Here is a 17,871-nt window from a genome sequence, read left to right as displayed (position 1 = left end):
TTTTCTTTTGTATATTATTATTTTTCTTTCATGCACGATTATAGTCTTAAACGTATATATACTCTTGTAGTATTCTATAACAATTCATATACACCTAAACCTGGTTTAAAATTTGAAAAATCAATATGATCCATATCCAAATGGAAAGTATAATTCCAAACTGGTTTAAATTGAGAAGCATTGAAATAATCAAAAGATGCAATTGGTGTGATGAGATAAACTGGCTTGCTGGTGTCATTCAAAATGGAGTTTATCAATTTTTGAACATTCTCAAAATCAGTTCCCATACAATCTATTATATTAATTGATTTATTAACATCAATCATGGTATCAATTGCAATAGTTTCAGTTGAGTCGTTTCCTAAAATCCAACTTGGAGGTGAATAAGTTCTCCACCAAATTTGTACCGAATCTTTATTTTGTAGTCTTAAATAATCCAAAGCTGGAACAACACCACCTTGATGGAATACTCCCATTAATAAACTCATAGAAATATTGAATAAATACCAAAGATACAACATCCAAGGTTTGATCCATTTTAAAGTGAAATCAAAACAACAACATGCTAATGGGACAATTGGGATTAGAAATCTTAGTTCTTGATGAGGAATAATGGAAAGGAATATTAATCCACTTATTACTGATAAAAATGGAGTTGTTCTGGAATAATATTTAGATATGAAAAATATCAATCCTGGACCTAAAATTTGTGGAAGATTAATCAAGATATGTGTATAATAAGGATGAATACCATGTTGTGCCAAATTATCATAACTTGAATTATATAATAAATTATTCAAAGGAGTGATTATATAATTGGAAAAATTTAATGGATCAGTAGAAATGGCATCTAACTTTCCATACATTATACTGTCAAATACAACAAATGATACAGTTGTTAAAGAAAATCCCAAAACTAAAAAGAAAAAACTCTTGATATGTGAAATAACATATCTAACAAGGAACCAACTAGGAAATATCAAAAAAGCTGGAAATGTAACTCTGTTAAATAATCCAATTGATATAAGGATTCCAATATAGAATAAACATGAACTTTTATCCATATTTTTCACTTCTTCATCTTTTGATTCTTGAACATATCTCAAATCATCAATAAGTGTAATTGTAACTATTAATAATAATGTTTCCACACTATTTGAAAATAAATGAGTTTGATAAACTAAAGTTACATATGAAGTCAGGGTTAAAAAAATTGCTTTAATTCTTTCAGGTTTACTAGGTAACATCCAATATAAACAAGTATCAGTAATGATCCAACTTAAAATTGTCAATTGTAATCTTGCCAAATACCAAATTTGTAAAGGAGTAACATTAATATTAAAGAATTTAATGAAATAAAGTAATGGTCCATATAATAAATATAATGGTCCTAAACTTCTTGCAGGATTATCTTGAAATTCCCAAGGTATATTTGTTGAATAATTCAAGATTCGATTCGTAAGAACTTCAAAACTTTGAAAATGTTCATCTGGATGAATATACGAATCAGATAATGCAAATATAAATCTAAACACAATTGTGAAAAGATAAAATGTTCTCCAATCAAAATTGAGTTTAATCATGGTTTTTTTGGTTCTAGACCCTATGATAATGATGGTGATAGAGATGATCTGTAACGAGATACGCGTGTTAAAATGAAGAAGAAAAAAAAAGAAAAATATAGTCAAAAATAAAATTGTTTGGTTAACAAGTCACGTGAGAGATAAAGTTGCAAAAAAAAGGACAACAGGAAGAGGACTACATGCTTGAGGTTACTGTTATTCCCTATGGTACAATACAGTATGTCAATGTATTGCCATCCGACAACGATTTATATTGTCCAACTCATTTAATCATGTTTTGCTGCAATTTTCATACAAAATGAAGACAAACAGCGCGTCGAGAGATTCCATCTATTTATCAGAGTTGTAACTGAGTAGTGATATTTCGTGATAATGTCCTCATAAAACGTAGTGATCGAAACATATGAATCAATGATGGAAGTTCAATATCCAAGGTTAAATTCCCTGTAATTTTATTTCGTTTAGAATTCATGTTGTCGCAAAATCGTATGCCCAAATTTTTTTTTTTTCCTTAAACATGGGAAACAATGCATCACTAAAATTCTTTTTTATTTTTTTTACTGCCGGAGTATTTTCCAACACCGATGTGACATGTAATTTTTGAAAATAGAAGTTTGCTATTAACAACAAGTGTGTGCTCAAGTAGTGTAGAAGAATAATCAATCCTACTAGGAACATACATCAAGTGTGATTTCTATTCAACAATGGCATTACTCCACAAGGGTGTACTTTTGTTGCAATTCAGAAATTGCACCTTGAAAATAAAAATTTTGTTTATTTTTGGTGCCAATTCTATTTTTCCTTTAATGGCTCCGAGAGGTACGGAGTTTTTAAGAGTGAATAGCAAAATACGGTGATTTGATTGGTCAGTTTCCTTTTTTTCCGTTGCATTTAAGTAACACAAACACCTTACATTAGTTTTTCCTCTGTGTAACGAATTTTTTTTTTTTGTTTTATTTCTGTTCGTTCTCCTCCTCTTCTTCTGCTTCTTCCACTCTCATCAAAGTCCAGTAGGAAAAAAAAAAATGAGAGACACCTCTCCGAATCAATTAACCTTCTTTCATTTTTTTTTCTTTCTTTTCTTTTCTTTTAGTTCCTTTATAGACTACAAGAGATATTTAATCTTTATCATCATACACAATGTTTAGACAAGTCACCAAATCTGTTCCAGTTACCAGAACTACCCAAAAACTCTTTGCCAGATCTTACATTGCTGGTCAATTTACCGGTAAGAAAGGCCCAGATGGTAAATACACTGTTACTTTAATTGAAGGTGATGGTATTGGTCCAGAAATCTCCCAAGCTGTTAAAGATATCTATTCTGCTGCTAATATTCCAATTAACTGGGAACCAGTTGATGTCACTCCATTGTTGATTGACGGTAAGACTACCTTGCCTCAACCAGCTGTCGACTCTGTTAACAAGAACTTGGTTGCCTTGAAGGGTCCATTAGCCACCCCAGTTGGTAAAGGTCACACTTCTATGAACTTGACTTTGAGAAGAACTTTCAACTTGTTTGCCAATGTTCGTCCATGTAAATCTATTGCTGGTTACGAAACCCCATACAAGAATGTCGACACTGTCTTGATCAGAGAAAACACCGAAGGTGAATATTCTGGTATTGAACACACCATTGTTCCAGGTGTTGTTCAATCTATTAAATTGATTACCAAACCAGCTTCTCAAAAAGTTATTAGATACGCTTTTGAATATGCTAAATCTATCAACAAGCCACACGTTCTTGTTGTCCACAAAGCTTCTATCATGAAATTGTCCGATGGTTTGTTTGTCAACACCGCCAAAGAAATTGCTGAAGAATACCCAGATGTTTCCTTAGATTTCGAATTGTTAGATAACACTTCCTTAAAATTGACTGCTGACCCATCCCAATATAAAGATGTTGTTATGGTTATGCCAAACTTGTATGGTGATATCATGTCTGATTTGTCTTCAGGTTTGATTGGTGGTTTGGGTTTGACCCCATCCGGTAACATGGGTAACACCGTTTCCATTTTCGAAGCCGTCCACGGTTCTGCTCCAGATATTGCTGGTAAAGGTTTGGCCAACCCAACTGCTTTGTTGTTGTCTTCTTGTATGATGTTGAGACACATGTCTTTGAATGCTGATGCCGACAGAATTGAAAACGCCGTTTTGAAGACCATTGCTTCTGGTCCAGAAAACAGAACTGGTGATTTGAAGGGTACTGCTTCTACTAAACACTTTACTGAACAAGTTATCAAGAACTTGTAAGTTCAAGAGGTTGTTTTGCTAAAATAAAATAAACAAAATAAGCACATCTCTACTTTTTCATACAAACATTATTTATAAACATATTCCATTTTTTTCATTTATTCATTAACGTATAAATAAGAAAATTACATTTATTTACAAAAAAAAATATAAAGAAAGAAATAATAAACGTACATATTCTGGATTCATCAAATATTTATTTATTTTTCAACTATTTGCTTAATTCTTCAAGAATGATATTAGTACCTTCGACTATAGCGACATGTTCGACTTTATGTACTCTATCTTCATAATCATCCAATGATTCACCTTTGATTAAGTCAAGTTCTTTAACCAAAATTGGAGAACCTCTGTCGACTTCAGCAATGACTCTATGTATCATGACACCTCCTTTAGTTATTTCTCCATCTTGACCAGCTTTCCAACAACGATCAATGGCATGAGTACCATCAAATGCACCAGGTAATGCTGGGTGTAAATTAATAATTGTAATTCCAGCTTTCTCTAATGGTTGTAATACAGTTGGAGATAAAATCAACATCCATCCAGCACAAACAATTAAATCAGGTTTAACATAAGATTCATCAGTACCTTCAATAGAACCATTTATTAATAATTTAGACAAATCAAGATTAAATTGTTCTCTACGTTGTTTACGTTCATCAAGTTGATCTTTAGTAGTTCCTTTATAATAATTCTTTAAGATATGAGTTTTGGTTGGGATTCCTGCTTCTTCAGCTCTTTTCAAACCAAAAGCTGACTCCGAGGATGATATGACTTGGGTGATTTTCCCTTTTAATTGTCCTGCTTTTTCTGCATCTATAAGTGCTTGCAAATTTGTACCTGAACCAGATATTAAAACAGTAATATTTAAAGTCATCGTGATATATTATGTAATTTCAATTGAATAATAAAAATGGATCTTACAATAGTTGCAATTTAATTTCTCTCTGTCTGTCTCTCTCTCTCATTTCTCAATTTTGTCTTCATTTATTTTTCCTGGTCTCTCACCTCTCTCCTTTCTTTAATGTGTGCAATCTTTATCAAATAATTTTGACTCTGCTAAACATAACCACTATTTGATTACATAAGCTGAAAGAAAATTTTTTTCTTTCTGTATAATTTGAAGAGAACAATTGAATATTTTTATTATCAGGATATTTCATTCATTCATCCATTCATTCTTTTTCTTTTTTTTTGGTTGGTCGTTCTTGATTTGTTGGTTGCAGATGAGGAGAAACATCAACAATGTAATTAACAAATGATGCGTAAATTACTAAATGAACAGAGAGCAAACCACGTTATAAAAATAGCCTCTCTTGTTCTAAACTTGATCAATTCTTCAATTGACTTGTTAAATGCAATACATCTCTTTACTGTTGTCAAATTGAAGAATTTGACAACACACACGTGATTCTGTGCAGGGTAAATGATTTAATGCGGCGGCACACCCAAACATCAATAGATCACAAGGAAAAAAAAAACAGAAAAGAGAACCATCAACAGCGATGGCTGGTACACAAAAAGAGACAGCAAAAAAAAAAATTGTTAGTGCATTTCTCCTTAAGGAATGACTTTCAACAACGAGCCATTTCAGTGCGTAGCTCTGTCACTCACCAAAACCAAAGGACAGAAAAAAAATTTTCTCTTGTAGAAAAAATTTTCTCTCTCTTCTTCCCCTTTTTGAATTCTTCTTCTTCTTATTACTTCTTGTATTCAAACCTTAAAACAATAATAACAAGATGGGTATGTTTCATAAGGATTAATTAAGACCAATTATTGGATTCAATGGTGAATTGAAATGCTATATGGATGGGATAATGGATTGATTGGAAGAAAAAGGGGGGAAGGATTACAAGGGCTAATGAAATTGCATCTCGCTATGGGATGAAAAAAAAAATTTTTCATTCGATTTTTCCCTCTCTCCTCCCTCTCCTCCCTCACACTGTTTTAAATTTGTTGATTTGGATAGATTGGTTTAACCAACCAATACTATATATTATTTCAATTATCGTTAATCCTATTGGTTGACAATGATTGAAACGATAATTTCGGTTATACTAACAGCTTAATTCATGTAGTTGCTTTCACAATTGAACAAATCCGTGGTTTGATGGACAAGGTTACCAATGTCCGTAACATGTCTGTCATTGCTCACGTCGATCATGGTAAATCCACTTTGTCCGATTCCTTGGTTCAAAAAGCTGGTATTATTTCTGCTGCCAAAGCTGGTGATGCTAGATTTATGGATACCAGAAAGGATGAACAAGAAAGAGGTATTACTATTAAATCTACCGCTATTTCTTTATATGCTGGTATGACTGACGATGATGTCAAAGATATCAAACAAAAGACTGATGGTAACTCTTTCTTGATTAACTTGATTGATTCCCCAGGTCACGTTGATTTCTCTTCTGAAGTCACTGCTGCTTTGAGAGTCACTGATGGTGCTTTGGTTGTCGTTGATACCGTTGAAGGTGTCTGTGTCCAAACTGAAACTGTCTTGAGACAAGCTTTGGGTGAAAGAATTAAACCAGTTGTTGTTATTAACAAAGTTGATAGAGCTTTGTTGGAATTGCAAACCACCAAAGAAGATTTGTACCAAACCTTCGCTAGAACTGTTGAATCTGTTAACGTTATTATCTCCACTTACTGTGACCCAGTTTTAGGTGATGTCCAAGTTTACCCACAAAAAGGAACTGTGGCCTTCGCTTCTGGTTTGCACGGTTGGGCTTTCACTGTTAGACAATTTGCCAACAAATACTCCAAGAAATTTGGTGTTGACAGAGAAAAGATGATGGACAGATTGTGGGGTGACTCTTACTTCAACCCAAAGACCAAGAAATGGACTAACAAAGACAAAGATGCTGATGGTAAACCATTGGAAAGAGCTTTCAACATGTTCATCTTGGACCCAATCTTTAGATTGTTCTCTGCCATCATGAACTTCAAGAAGGATGAAATTCCAGTCTTGTTGGAAAAATTGGACATCCAATTGAAGGGTGACGAAAAAGACTTGGAAGGTAAAGCTTTGTTGAAGGTTGTCATGAGAAAATTCTTGCCAGCTGCCGATGCTTTATTGGAAATGATTGTCTTGCACTTGCCATCTCCAGTTACCGCTCAAGCTTACAGAGCTGAAACTTTGTACGAAGGTCCATCTGACGATCCATTCTGTACTGCTATCAGAAACTGTGACCCAACTGCTGACTTGATGTTGTACGTCTCCAAGATGGTTCCAACCTCCGATAAAGGTAGATTCTACGCTTTCGGTAGAGTTTTCGCTGGTACCGTTAAATCTGGTCAAAAGGTCAGAATCCAAGGTCCAAACTACCAAGTTGGTAAGAAAGAAGATTTGTTCTTGAAATCTATTCAAAGAACTGTCTTGATGATGGGTAGAAGTGTTGAACAAATTGATGACTGTCCAGCTGGTAACATTATCGGTTTGGTTGGTATCGATCAATTCTTGTTGAAATCTGGTACTATTACCACCAACGAAGCTGCTCACAACATGAAGGTTATGAAATTCTCTGTTTCCCCAGTTGTCCAAGTTGCTGTTGAAGTTAAAAACGCCAACGATTTACCAAAATTGGTTGAAGGTTTGAAGAGATTGTCCAAATCCGATCCATGTGTCTTGACTTACATGTCTGAATCCGGTGAACATATTGTTGCTGGTACCGGTGAATTGCACTTGGAAATTTGTTTACAAGATTTGGAAAACGATCACGCCGGTGTTCCATTGAGAATCTCCCCACCAGTTGTTTCTTACAGAGAAACTGTTGAAGCTGAATCTTCCATGGTTGCTTTGTCTAAATCTCCAAACAAGCATAACAGAATTTACGTTAAAGCTCAACCAATTGATGAAGAAGTTTCTTTGGACATTGAAGGTGGTGTTATTAACCCAAGAGATGATTTCAAAGCCAGAGCCAGAATCCTTGCTGACAAACACGGTTGGGATGTTGCTGATGCCAGAAAGATTTGGTGTTTCGGTCCAGATGGTAACGGTCCTAACTTAGTTGTTGACCAAACCAAGGCTGTTCAATACTTGAACGAAATCAAAGATTCTGTTGTTGCTGCTTTCCAATGGGCTACTAAAGAAGGTCCAATCTTTGGTGAAAACGTCAGATCAGTCAGAGTTAACATTTTGGATGTTACTTTGCACGCTGATGCTATCCACAGAGGTGGTGGTCAAATTATCCCAACCATGAGAAGAGTTACTTACGCTTCTATGTTGTTGGCTGAACCAGCTATTCAAGAACCAGTTTTCTTGGTTGAAATTCAATGTCCAGAAAACGCCATTGGTGGTATTTACTCTGTTTTGAACAAGAAGAGAGGTCAAGTTATCTCTGAAGAACAAAGACCAGGTACCCCATTGTTCACTGTTAAAGCTTACTTGCCAGTTAACGAATCTTTCGGTTTCACTGGTGAATTGAGACAAGCTACTGGTGGTCAAGCTTTCCCACAATTGATTTTCGATCATTGGCAAGTTATGTCTGGTGATGTTACTGATGCCACTTCTAAACCAGGTGCTATTGTCAAAGAAAAGAGAGTTAGAGCTGGTTTGAAACCTGAAGTTCCAGAATACACTGAATATTACGATAAATTGTAAGTTTTCCTTATATATTTGTTTTATTTGTTTATATTTTTATAATATTTTTGGAATCTCTTTTTTTTTATAATATCTTTTTGTTATAATACACATCATCTATCTAAAAAAAAAATTAAGTCATCTTGTAGTTGGATCAAAGTTTGGTGATGTCAAGAATATATATATCCGATGGATAATTCTATTGCTTAGGAAAAAAAAAACACCATACCATCGGGAGTTTTCCCTTTGTGTGAATCAAAGTGTATATTATTTTCGATGAGGTTATTATTGTACACAAATCAGTACATATAAAAAAAAAAGAGAGACTTTGAGAAAGAAGAAATACGATATTTGTGATATGTGATATGTGATGACAATGATGATGATGAATAAGGGAATCAAACCACTCTATTGATTTCTTATTGGTAAAAGTAATAAAATACATACATACAAGTACTAATTTTGGCGAGATTGAAGATTATTGTTTTTTAAAGTTTTAATTGTAATTGTAATTTAACGGATATGGTTCCATACGGTACGGTACGGTATAAATGAACAATTGAATTTAATTCGATACCGAATAAAGGAAATATATATTCGAGGATAACCGGGGGTGATGGTCTAGACATTCTACAGGCAACTAAAATATGTATAAAAAAAAAAAAAACGAAATTTCGAAACATAGACGCGTTTCCTTAGTACCGGCATTAAAAAAAAAAGACAAAGGATATTTAACAGTTTGCCGTTTTGATATAACGTGAGTATTTTTCAATGAGGATTCTTAATTGCAAACAAAAACAAAAAAATAGCTATAATTTTGAAAAATAAAGAGGTTGATCTTTTTTTGTTAGGTATTGGATTCTCGTGACATTTGAGTATTTGATAGATCATAATATACAAGAATAATTTGAATATCTATTCCCTATGGAAAAGGAACGAGATTTACTTCTTCTTCGGTATGCTATTGCGATGTTTTTCTTCTTTCATTATTTGAGTTTTGTGAGACAGGCCCAAAAAAAAAAAAATTTTTGTTTTTTAGTCATGCACATAATTTATTGTTAATATCCGACTGGTTATGTCATTTAAAGTAACCGGCTAGAGAAATGGTTGTAATTGTATGTTTGTCATTTAGACTAAACTGGTTAATTATTATTATCAATTAACCTACCCATTTGGGTTAAAACTAACAATGTAGACATCTAACTCATCGGCAGATCATAATTGTTTACAAACCATTCGTTGTTTGTCCATCGGATAAGTAAAGCAAACCAAATAGTTCTTGCCTGGGTAATGATGAATTAAGATTTAAGTTCGTAACCAAAGGAAAATCAAATGTATTCTTTTCTTGATGGAATGTGATGGTTGACAACAGAATGGTGTTGTATGTGTTTGGATTGCAGATCAACCAACCAATCAATCAATTAATTATCAACACTGGTTGATCTACAATTCCGGGCTGCAAAATTTTCTAAAGGGATGTGATTGCCGGTCAATGCAGAAAGATAATCAACAGTTGTGATATGTGTGTGTGTGTGTGAGATATTTTTTTTTTACTTTGTGCTTGAGATTAAAGTGTACATGAGAAGTTTGCTATAATAGATATTATTTCATTTATTTCCGGTCGAGGAAATTGATGAAATCCGATTACTAAGAAAAAGAAATGGTTAAGATGTAACAATGTGGAACGTGGAGAAAGGAGTAGAATGAATAATGAATATAAGATTCTGTACTTGAGAAACCTTTCATCTATACGACCTAAAGAACAACAACAACAACAAAAAACCCCTATAAAATATATTTCTTGTACTGCTGTGTGTATGTATATATCAAATATTGCAAAAAGGAACGACCGTATATAAATATCAAAAGTCTTGTGATGATAAGGGGATAGTCATAGTACAGTTAAATCAAAAAAAAAAATATGGAGTTTCATCGTTTATGATGATGTAAATATGTTTAGCCCTGCTCTTAATGATATACACCTTACATAACAAAAATTAAGGACTAATAGTAATAATAATCTAAATTAAAATTTAAGAATAAAAATAAAATAAAATTAAAAAAAAAAAAAATGATCGTGAATGATGAGAATCCGGTTTGATCGGAATACTCATGATGTTTAATATCATCATCACAATCATACTCATCATAATCATTTATGTAATCATCACCAAACAAGTGAGGGAATGGGGAGGTCGTGTAAGCGTGACATAATTTTAGTTAGTTATGCGAAACAGTTTAAAAGGGTTGCCCTATGTGTATGGGTGTGTAGAGTTGCGTGAATTCTTTTTCCTTTCCTTTCCTTTCTTTTGCTTTGTTTTCCAGAGAGGTGTAAGTCCATATTCCAACTTATGTGATAAAACTCGCCCTTTCAAACAGCACCACATCATCTCTCTGTTTTATGCATGCCCGGTCATTTTCGTTAATTAGTTAGTTGTTTGCTAAATTGTATTTTACATAAAAGAGAATAAATGTCAAAGGGTTATTTTTTATTTTGTGAATTCAATGAATATGATGTAGACAGTAATAATTACAGGTGAGTAATTTTAATGCATTTATTACTAATTCCGACCGAAATTTAATTTAGTTATTTTTTTTTTTTTTTGTGTACCGTTTTCTGTGATTTTCTATTCTTTCTTTGAAACCCATATAAATCAAAAAAAAAGAGATATATAAGCAACATCGTTCCCACTTGATTCTACTTCATCATACTTTTCTTTTTTTTTTGATTCTTTATTTTCATCTACATATCATTACATTCATATTTTAATAGCAATTAAGTTTGTTGTTTTTCTACCATTCAATACTTCATCTTACTCCTTTACTCTTTATACTAAAGAAAAATAAAAATATTCATATCAATACCCATTTCCTATTAAATTCTACAATTAATCCCTATTTTTTCTTATTTTGCACTCATAATGATTCAAGACATTTTTTCAACTTACCCTTATTTTATGGTTAATCTAATCATATCGTTAATACTTATATTAAATCATATAATACGCAGAAACTACCAATTGGGATTGTTGATAATATGGAATCTAATCATCATTTCCTATACTCCCGTCCATTCCATAAGTTTAGACCATTTACCTGTATATGATTCCCAAATTCTATTAACTTTTTTAACATCAATAATAGTATCATACACCTGTTTGAAACAGGAAAATAAAAAGTCAATTTTTGATAAATTTACTTATCCTTTGACTTTTATAATTGTATTTATCTTATTATTGGCATTTTTACCTCAAGAAATGTTGCTAAGTTCAACTGCCACCATTAAAGATCAAATTAAGTTTGATCACGTGTTTATCGCATTAACAGTAACTTATTTGATTGATGCCTTTAGCAAATTTGCTTTTCTTTCCGATTTCCCAACTGTCTTGGTACAAGGAATTTGGACTTATAATGCCATTGTCTTGGTCATTTCAATGTGGTTTATGATTTACAGTAAAGATACTTTGGTCAATATTTTGACCATTATGGAAAATGGTGCTGATCGTCAAGATGCATCTTTTGTCACTTCAGTTATTATTTCTAATTTAAATCAATTGGAACAAGATTATAAAATTTGCTCCCAAGGTGCTACTTTATTTCAAGAATGTTTACAAGAAAGAAATATGGATAATTTACAAACTACTTATCAAATTGCCAAAATTATGGCAATTAACTGTTGGAGTATTTTGAATTTGTTCTTGTTTGTTTTAATTCCTTCAATAATTGCTGTTGTCTATAGAAGAAGACAAATGTTTGAAGAACACAAAGAAGAAGATTTGGAAGAAAAGGTGGAATCTGGTGTATAATTATTGGTTATAAAATTGATTCTACTAGATCTGCTAAATTTAAAATACCAACCCAATATATAGTTAATGAACAACCTTAATTTAATGACGTACAATAATAATAATATCATTCATCATACTTCGCGATAGTAATTCTTTTTCTCTCGTTCTCTCTCGTATAGTGACAAATCATCGCAATTTCCCCAAGCTTGTATATATTTTTTTTCCTTCGTTTATGAAGTATTTCTTTTTGCAGCCACTATAGAATTATAGTAAATGCCAGGTCAATCTAAAAATCAAGTCAAGACATACGATTGATGACATTTATACTTGTTATGTCTACTCTCTATTATGGTATTTTTCATTGTCACAAGTTTGGTTTCAATTGTCAGACTCCGTTGTAGTAAACACATTATGGTATAGAAGTGTATTACACTCTAGAGGTCAACAAATCTCCTGTTTTCAAACCCCATTGATTGAATAAACAAAACAAGGCTTCCCCCATGGAGTTGAGTATTCGACCTTCCACGATCATCATCATCAATCTCAATTCCCTGTTTACCACCACGATTACATCAAACAATAATCTTGCACTTATCTTGAACCAAACTCAGATAAAATCTAAATTGAATCTTACATATAGACGATACTAATCTAATAATCACATAGATGATTGGTTCATCTCATTTATTACATTAATCATGATTCCTTTTGCACACTTTGAAAAACTTGCGTAAACGCTTTCCTATTTGGGAAGACCAATAAATTTTTTTTTTTCCTCTTCTACTTATCAGGGATTTATTTTCCCAATTAGGCTCAGATAAGCACCGCGTTTTTGATTTCCGCAAATAATCAGATTAACCCATAAAACAAACAAACAAAAAAAAATTATGATAGTCCAATAAATGAAACCCCGATTTCATTAAATCTCTATAGCGGGTTAGAAGTTTATAAATAGGAGTTGAAAAGTCTCTTTGAATTCTTGAATTTTTTTAATTTTTTTTTTTATTTAATTCTTTATTCATTCTATAACTATTCTTTATCCACTAATTATCATTTGCTAATATGGAAAGATTATCCCAATTATCAATGCATGCAACAGCATCAGTTGCTCCACCACCACGTCCAGCTCATCCTTTAGATCCTTTGACTCCTGCTGAAATTAGATCAGTTTCTTCAATTGTTAAATCTAAATATATTGGAAAAGCTATTAATTTCAATACTGTTACTTTAAGAGAACCAATTAAAAAAGCTTATTATGAATGGAAAGAAAAAAAGGGTCCATTACCACCACGTTTAGCTTATTATGTTATTGTTGTTGATGGAGATTCTGGAGTTCATGAAGGTATTGTTGATATTGGTGCTCAACAATTAATTGAAATGAAACATACTGAAGGTGTTCAACCAATTTTAACTCCAAGTGATTTACAAGTTACTGAAGATATTATTAGAAAAGATCCTGAAGTTCAAAGACAATGTGAATTAAGTGGAGTTCCAAAAAATTCTATGCATCAAATTTATTGTGATGCTTGGACCATTGGTTATGATGAAAGATGGGGTGCTTCAAGAAGATTACAACAAGCTTTAATGTATTGGAGATCAGATGAAGATGATTCTCATTATTCTCATCCTTTGGATTTTTGTCCAATTGTTGATATGAATGCTGGTAAAGTTATTTTCATTGATATTCCATCAAGAAGAAGACCACTTTCTAAACATAAGCATTCTAATTATCATCCAAAACATATTGCTGAAAAATTTGGTACTGCTGAAAATCCTTCTGGTTTTAGACAAGATGATCATCCAATTAATATTACTCAACCAAATGGAGTTTCTTTCAGTATGGATAATAATGTTATGACTTGGTCAAATATGACTTTCCATATTGGTTTCAATTATCGTGAAGGTATTGTTTTAAGTGATTTCACTTATAATGATCATGGTAATGTTAGACCACTTTTCCATAGAATTTCTCTTTGTGAAATGGTGGTTCCATATGGTTCTCCAGATTTCCCTCATCAAAGAAAACATGCTCTTGATATTGGTGAATATGGTGCTGGTAATATGACTAATCCATTATCCCTTTCTTGTGATTGTAAAGGTGTTATCCATTATTTGGATGGTCATGTTGTTGATAAATCAGGTGATGCTGCTACTATTAAAAATGCCATTTGTATTCATGAAGAAGATGATGGTATTTTATTTAAACATTCTGATTTTAGAGATGATTTCCAAACTGCTGTTACTACTAGAGGTAAAAGATTAATTATTTCTCAAATTTTCACTGCTGCCAATTATGAATATTGTGTTTATTGGATTCTTAGACAAGATGGTACTATTAAATTAGAAGTTAGATTAACTGGTATTTTAAATACTTTTATTTGTGCTGATGATGAAGATATTGGACCATGGGGTACTGTTGTTTATCCAAATGTTAATGCTCATAATCATCAACATTTATTCTCATTAAGAGTTAATCCAAGAATTGATGGTGATAATAATTCAGCTGCTACTAGTGATGCAAAACCATCTCCATTCCCAACTGGTTCTTCACAAAATATGTATGGTAATGCATTTTATTGTGAAAAGAAAACTTTTAAAACAGTTAAAGATTCAATAACTAATTTTGAAAGTTCAACTGCTAGAACTTGGGATATGTTTAATCCATCTTCTATTCATAAGTATTCTGGTAAACCAGCTACTTATAAATTAGTTTCAACATTTTGTTCTCCATTATTAGCTCAAGAAGGTTCATTAGTTAGAAAAAGAGCACCATGGGCAGCAAGTCATACTCAAGTTATTCCATATGTTGATGAAAATTATGGTTATGGTAGATTATATCCTTCTGGTGATCATGTTGCTCAATGGAGTGGTGATGGTTCAAGAGGTATGAGAAAATGGATCGGTGATGGTTCTGATAATGTTGAAAATAAAGATATTTTATTCTTTCATACTTTTGGTATTACTCATTTCCCAGCTCCTGAAGATTTCCCAGTTATGCCAACTGAAATTTTTGAATTAATGTTAAGACCAAGAAATATTTTCAATGAAAATCCTGTATTGGATGTTAAACCTTCTTATGCTAGAACTACTAAAGAAGTTAAAGCTGGTGTTGCTGCTTCTCATTTACTCGAAGATAAAACTTCAAGATTAGCTTTCAATGGTCAAGGTGGTTCTTGTTGCAAGAAATAATAACTCTTTTTGATTTTGATTTGTTTTGTTTATATACATATAATTCTTTATAAATATTCCGTGAATATAATATTGTTTAACTAGAAAAAGTCATGATGAAGAATTAGACACTTTTAATATCATAGTCCACTTTTATATTACATTTTTTTCTAAAAAGTGTATATATAATACATCAATTAGATTACACAGTAGGTGAGATTCTCACTGAAAAACTGAGGATTAGAAGAAATAGATAACTTTAATTCTTCAGATAATCTATTTCCAGAAATATTCAACTCTTGAAGATTTACAAAATTCTTAAAATCCTCCACAATAGAAGAAATTGTTCCTCCATGTATATCCAAAGCAACCAATGATACTGGTAAGTATTCAATATTCAATGTAGATAACTTGATCTCCACCAAAAAGAGGTCTTTTAATTCCATTAAATTGGATAAATTCAGTTTGGAAATCCAATCATCATGAATAGGATTTGAATTTAAATTTAGTAATTTCAAGTTCACTGGGAAAGTGATTATTTCATCTGTAGATCCAAATTTATTATTAGATAAATCAAGATGTGTCAAACCAGAAGGTATATTCTTAAGATTCTTGAGCTTGTTCAGTGAAAGATCTAACCATTCCAAAGATTCAGGAAGAGCAATTGCAAGTTCTTCAATTTTGTTATCCTCGAGTGTCAACTTTTTGAGACTTGATGGGATGACTAGTTTTGATTCATCAACAACAATTCCTTCTAAATCTCCACCAATAATCAAAGTTTCAAGATTTGGAGCATCTATGATAAGCTTTTTAACCTTTGAATTTCTAATTGTCAAAGATTTCAAAGATGGAGGAAGTTTATAGTCAAATACTTCGATTCTACCAGGTGATGATGCCATTACAAGGTCAACAAGGTTTTCAAGATCTTGTAAAGAATCAAAATCAATATTAGATATCTCACAAAGTTTCAAGCTTGTAATAGTTGGTGGAATTTGAATTATTCTACTTCTCTTCGAAAATTTACCCAATGGATCGTAAATTGACAGTTTTTTCAAACCACTAGGATATTTATCAGTCAAATCTGGTTTATGTCTCTTATTTCCGTTGTCATCACGAGAATGTCTAGGTAAAGTCACCACCCCTTCACATGAAGTTTTAAGTTCTTGCAAAGTATCTGGTAATTTTTTAATATGATGATCAATTAAATCTCCATCAGCCTGATCTGCTATTAAAGAAATCAATTGTGGACATGAAGTTTTAAGGAATCCACTTATAGTATGATAACTAACATAATCTAACCATCTTATACTTTTTGGTAATATCCATTGTAAACCAACTTGTTCGGAGCCAAAATTTGATTCTGGACGAATTGATAACTTTCTAAGCATAGTCAAGTGTGAAATATCAACATGGAAACAACAATCGTATGCACATTCTGGTGAAAATTCCATTGATAACTCAGTTAACCCATTTGGAAAGTCAAATTTAGTTATCATGTCCGGATGGTTCTTCTCTTTACGATAATCTCTCTTTTTAATTTCTAAACCAATGAATAATTTCTTCAAATGTCTTGGAAGTCGATAAAGTTGAGTTGGTGATACTTCAGCAGAAACTCTAAGACTAGTCAAATTTGGAAACGATGATAATTTGGGCCAAGTATTATGTCCACCACAATAAACTGATTCCATACAATTCAATAACCTTGAATCAATAATGTCCCTTAAACGTCTGACTTGAAATCCAGTTACGGAAGTAACTTGAATTGAACTTTGTGTATACTTCATACAAAACAATCCAATTTTTTCTTGAAGCAGTATTTCCACTTGGGAATTTTCAAGAATCTGTGGGAATTCATTACCTTGTTCTAAAGCATCGAATTTATTTGCAAAAATCCATTTCTTTGGTTTTAAATTAGGATACTTTTTCTGTAATTTCACTATATGAGAAATATGTTGAACAATAGGTAATTTGTTCGTACCTTGAAGTTCTATTTTACTGGTGATTTTTGATCTTTTACCAACCAAAACTGTGGAATATAAAGCATTGGCAACCAGGCTTGAAATAGCTGGAATATCAATAAGTTCGACTAATAAATCATTTGGCACGTAATTGAATATCCTTTGAAGAACATCTTGTGGAAGGTCTTGTAATTGAGTCATTTTCAGGGTTAATTGTGAATAATAATTGATTAAAATGAAAAATTTTTATTAAGAAGAATAATTTATATTGAAATGAAAAAAAAAAGAGAAAATTCAACACCGCGGTCTGGCTGCAAGAATTGGATACTTTAGTAAAAAAAGAACGTATGACGCATAGCTTGAAATGCTACCCAACTTTTTTTGCGTGTGCGCGTACAATTTTTTTTTTAAGACTTTTCACTTAAGCAATACAAAGGAATTGAAATACTACCCAATTTCAGGCGTCTTATATTATTCATCGATTTCTGCACCACAAAAACACGTCACATGACCGGGCATACAATACTCAAATACTCTAG

At 32.2% G+C, this 17,871-nt stretch overlaps 7 protein-coding genes across 7 annotated transcripts; 4 read left to right on the top strand and 3 right to left on the bottom strand. All coding sequences in view use genetic code 12, as the record gives it.

Moving 5' to 3' along the window:
* Positions 1-74: 74 nt before the first annotated feature.
* On the bottom strand, positions 75-1,583 carry SMP3 (glycosylphosphatidylinositol-alpha 1,2 mannosyltransferase; the record flags this gene model as incomplete). The annotated part of the gene is made up of 1 exon (XM_002546966.1): positions 75-1,583. One exon carries the CDS (start codon positions 1,581-1,583, stop codon positions 75-77), a length of 1,509 nt encoding a protein of 502 aa, XP_002547012.1.
* Positions 1,584-2,723: 1,140 nt separating this feature from the next.
* On the top strand, positions 2,724-3,833 carry IDH2 (isocitrate dehydrogenase (NAD(+)); the record flags this gene model as incomplete). Its single annotated transcript, XM_002546965.1, has 1 exon — positions 2,724-3,833. The coding sequence occupies one exon, from the start codon at positions 2,724-2,726 to the stop codon at positions 3,831-3,833; it is 1,110 nt and encodes a 369-aa protein (XP_002547011.1).
* A 211-nt stretch (positions 3,834-4,044) lies between these two features.
* On the bottom strand, positions 4,045-4,713 carry ADE8 (phosphoribosylglycinamide formyltransferase; the record flags this gene model as incomplete). Its single annotated transcript, XM_002546964.1, has 1 exon — positions 4,045-4,713. The coding sequence occupies one exon, from the start codon at positions 4,711-4,713 to the stop codon at positions 4,045-4,047; it is 669 nt and encodes a 222-aa protein (XP_002547010.1).
* Positions 4,714-5,946: 1,233 nt separating this feature from the next.
* On the top strand, positions 5,947-8,439 carry EFT2 (elongation factor 2; the record flags this gene model as incomplete). Its single annotated transcript, XM_002546963.1, has 1 exon — positions 5,947-8,439. The coding sequence occupies one exon, from the start codon at positions 5,947-5,949 to the stop codon at positions 8,437-8,439; it is 2,493 nt and encodes an 830-aa protein (XP_002547009.1).
* Positions 8,440-11,339: 2,900 nt separating this feature from the next.
* On the top strand, positions 11,340-12,224 carry CTRG_01314 (uncharacterized protein; the record flags this gene model as incomplete). The annotated part of the gene is made up of 1 exon (XM_002546962.1): positions 11,340-12,224. One exon carries the CDS (start codon positions 11,340-11,342, stop codon positions 12,222-12,224), a length of 885 nt encoding a protein of 294 aa, XP_002547008.1.
* Positions 12,225-13,268: 1,044 nt separating this feature from the next.
* AMO1 (Amo1p) lies at positions 13,269-15,395 on the top strand (the record flags this gene model as incomplete). Its single annotated transcript, XM_002546961.1, has 1 exon — positions 13,269-15,395. The coding sequence occupies one exon, from the start codon at positions 13,269-13,271 to the stop codon at positions 15,393-15,395; it is 2,127 nt and encodes a 708-aa protein (XP_002547007.1).
* Positions 15,396-15,571: 176 nt separating this feature from the next.
* On the bottom strand, positions 15,572-17,533 carry CTRG_01312 (uncharacterized protein; the record flags this gene model as incomplete). Its single annotated transcript, XM_002546960.1, has 1 exon — positions 15,572-17,533. The coding sequence occupies one exon, from the start codon at positions 17,531-17,533 to the stop codon at positions 15,572-15,574; it is 1,962 nt and encodes a 653-aa protein (XP_002547006.1).
* Positions 17,534-17,871: the final 338 nt, after the last annotated feature.

The sequence above is a fragment of the Candida tropicalis genome (genome assembly GCF_000006335.3).
Source record: "Candida tropicalis MYA-3404 genomic scaffold supercont3.2, whole genome shotgun sequence".
Lineage (NCBI taxonomy): Eukaryota > Fungi > Ascomycota > Pichiomycetes > Serinales > Debaryomycetaceae > Candida > Candida tropicalis.
This window is presented reverse-complemented; position numbering and strand designations above follow the sequence as displayed.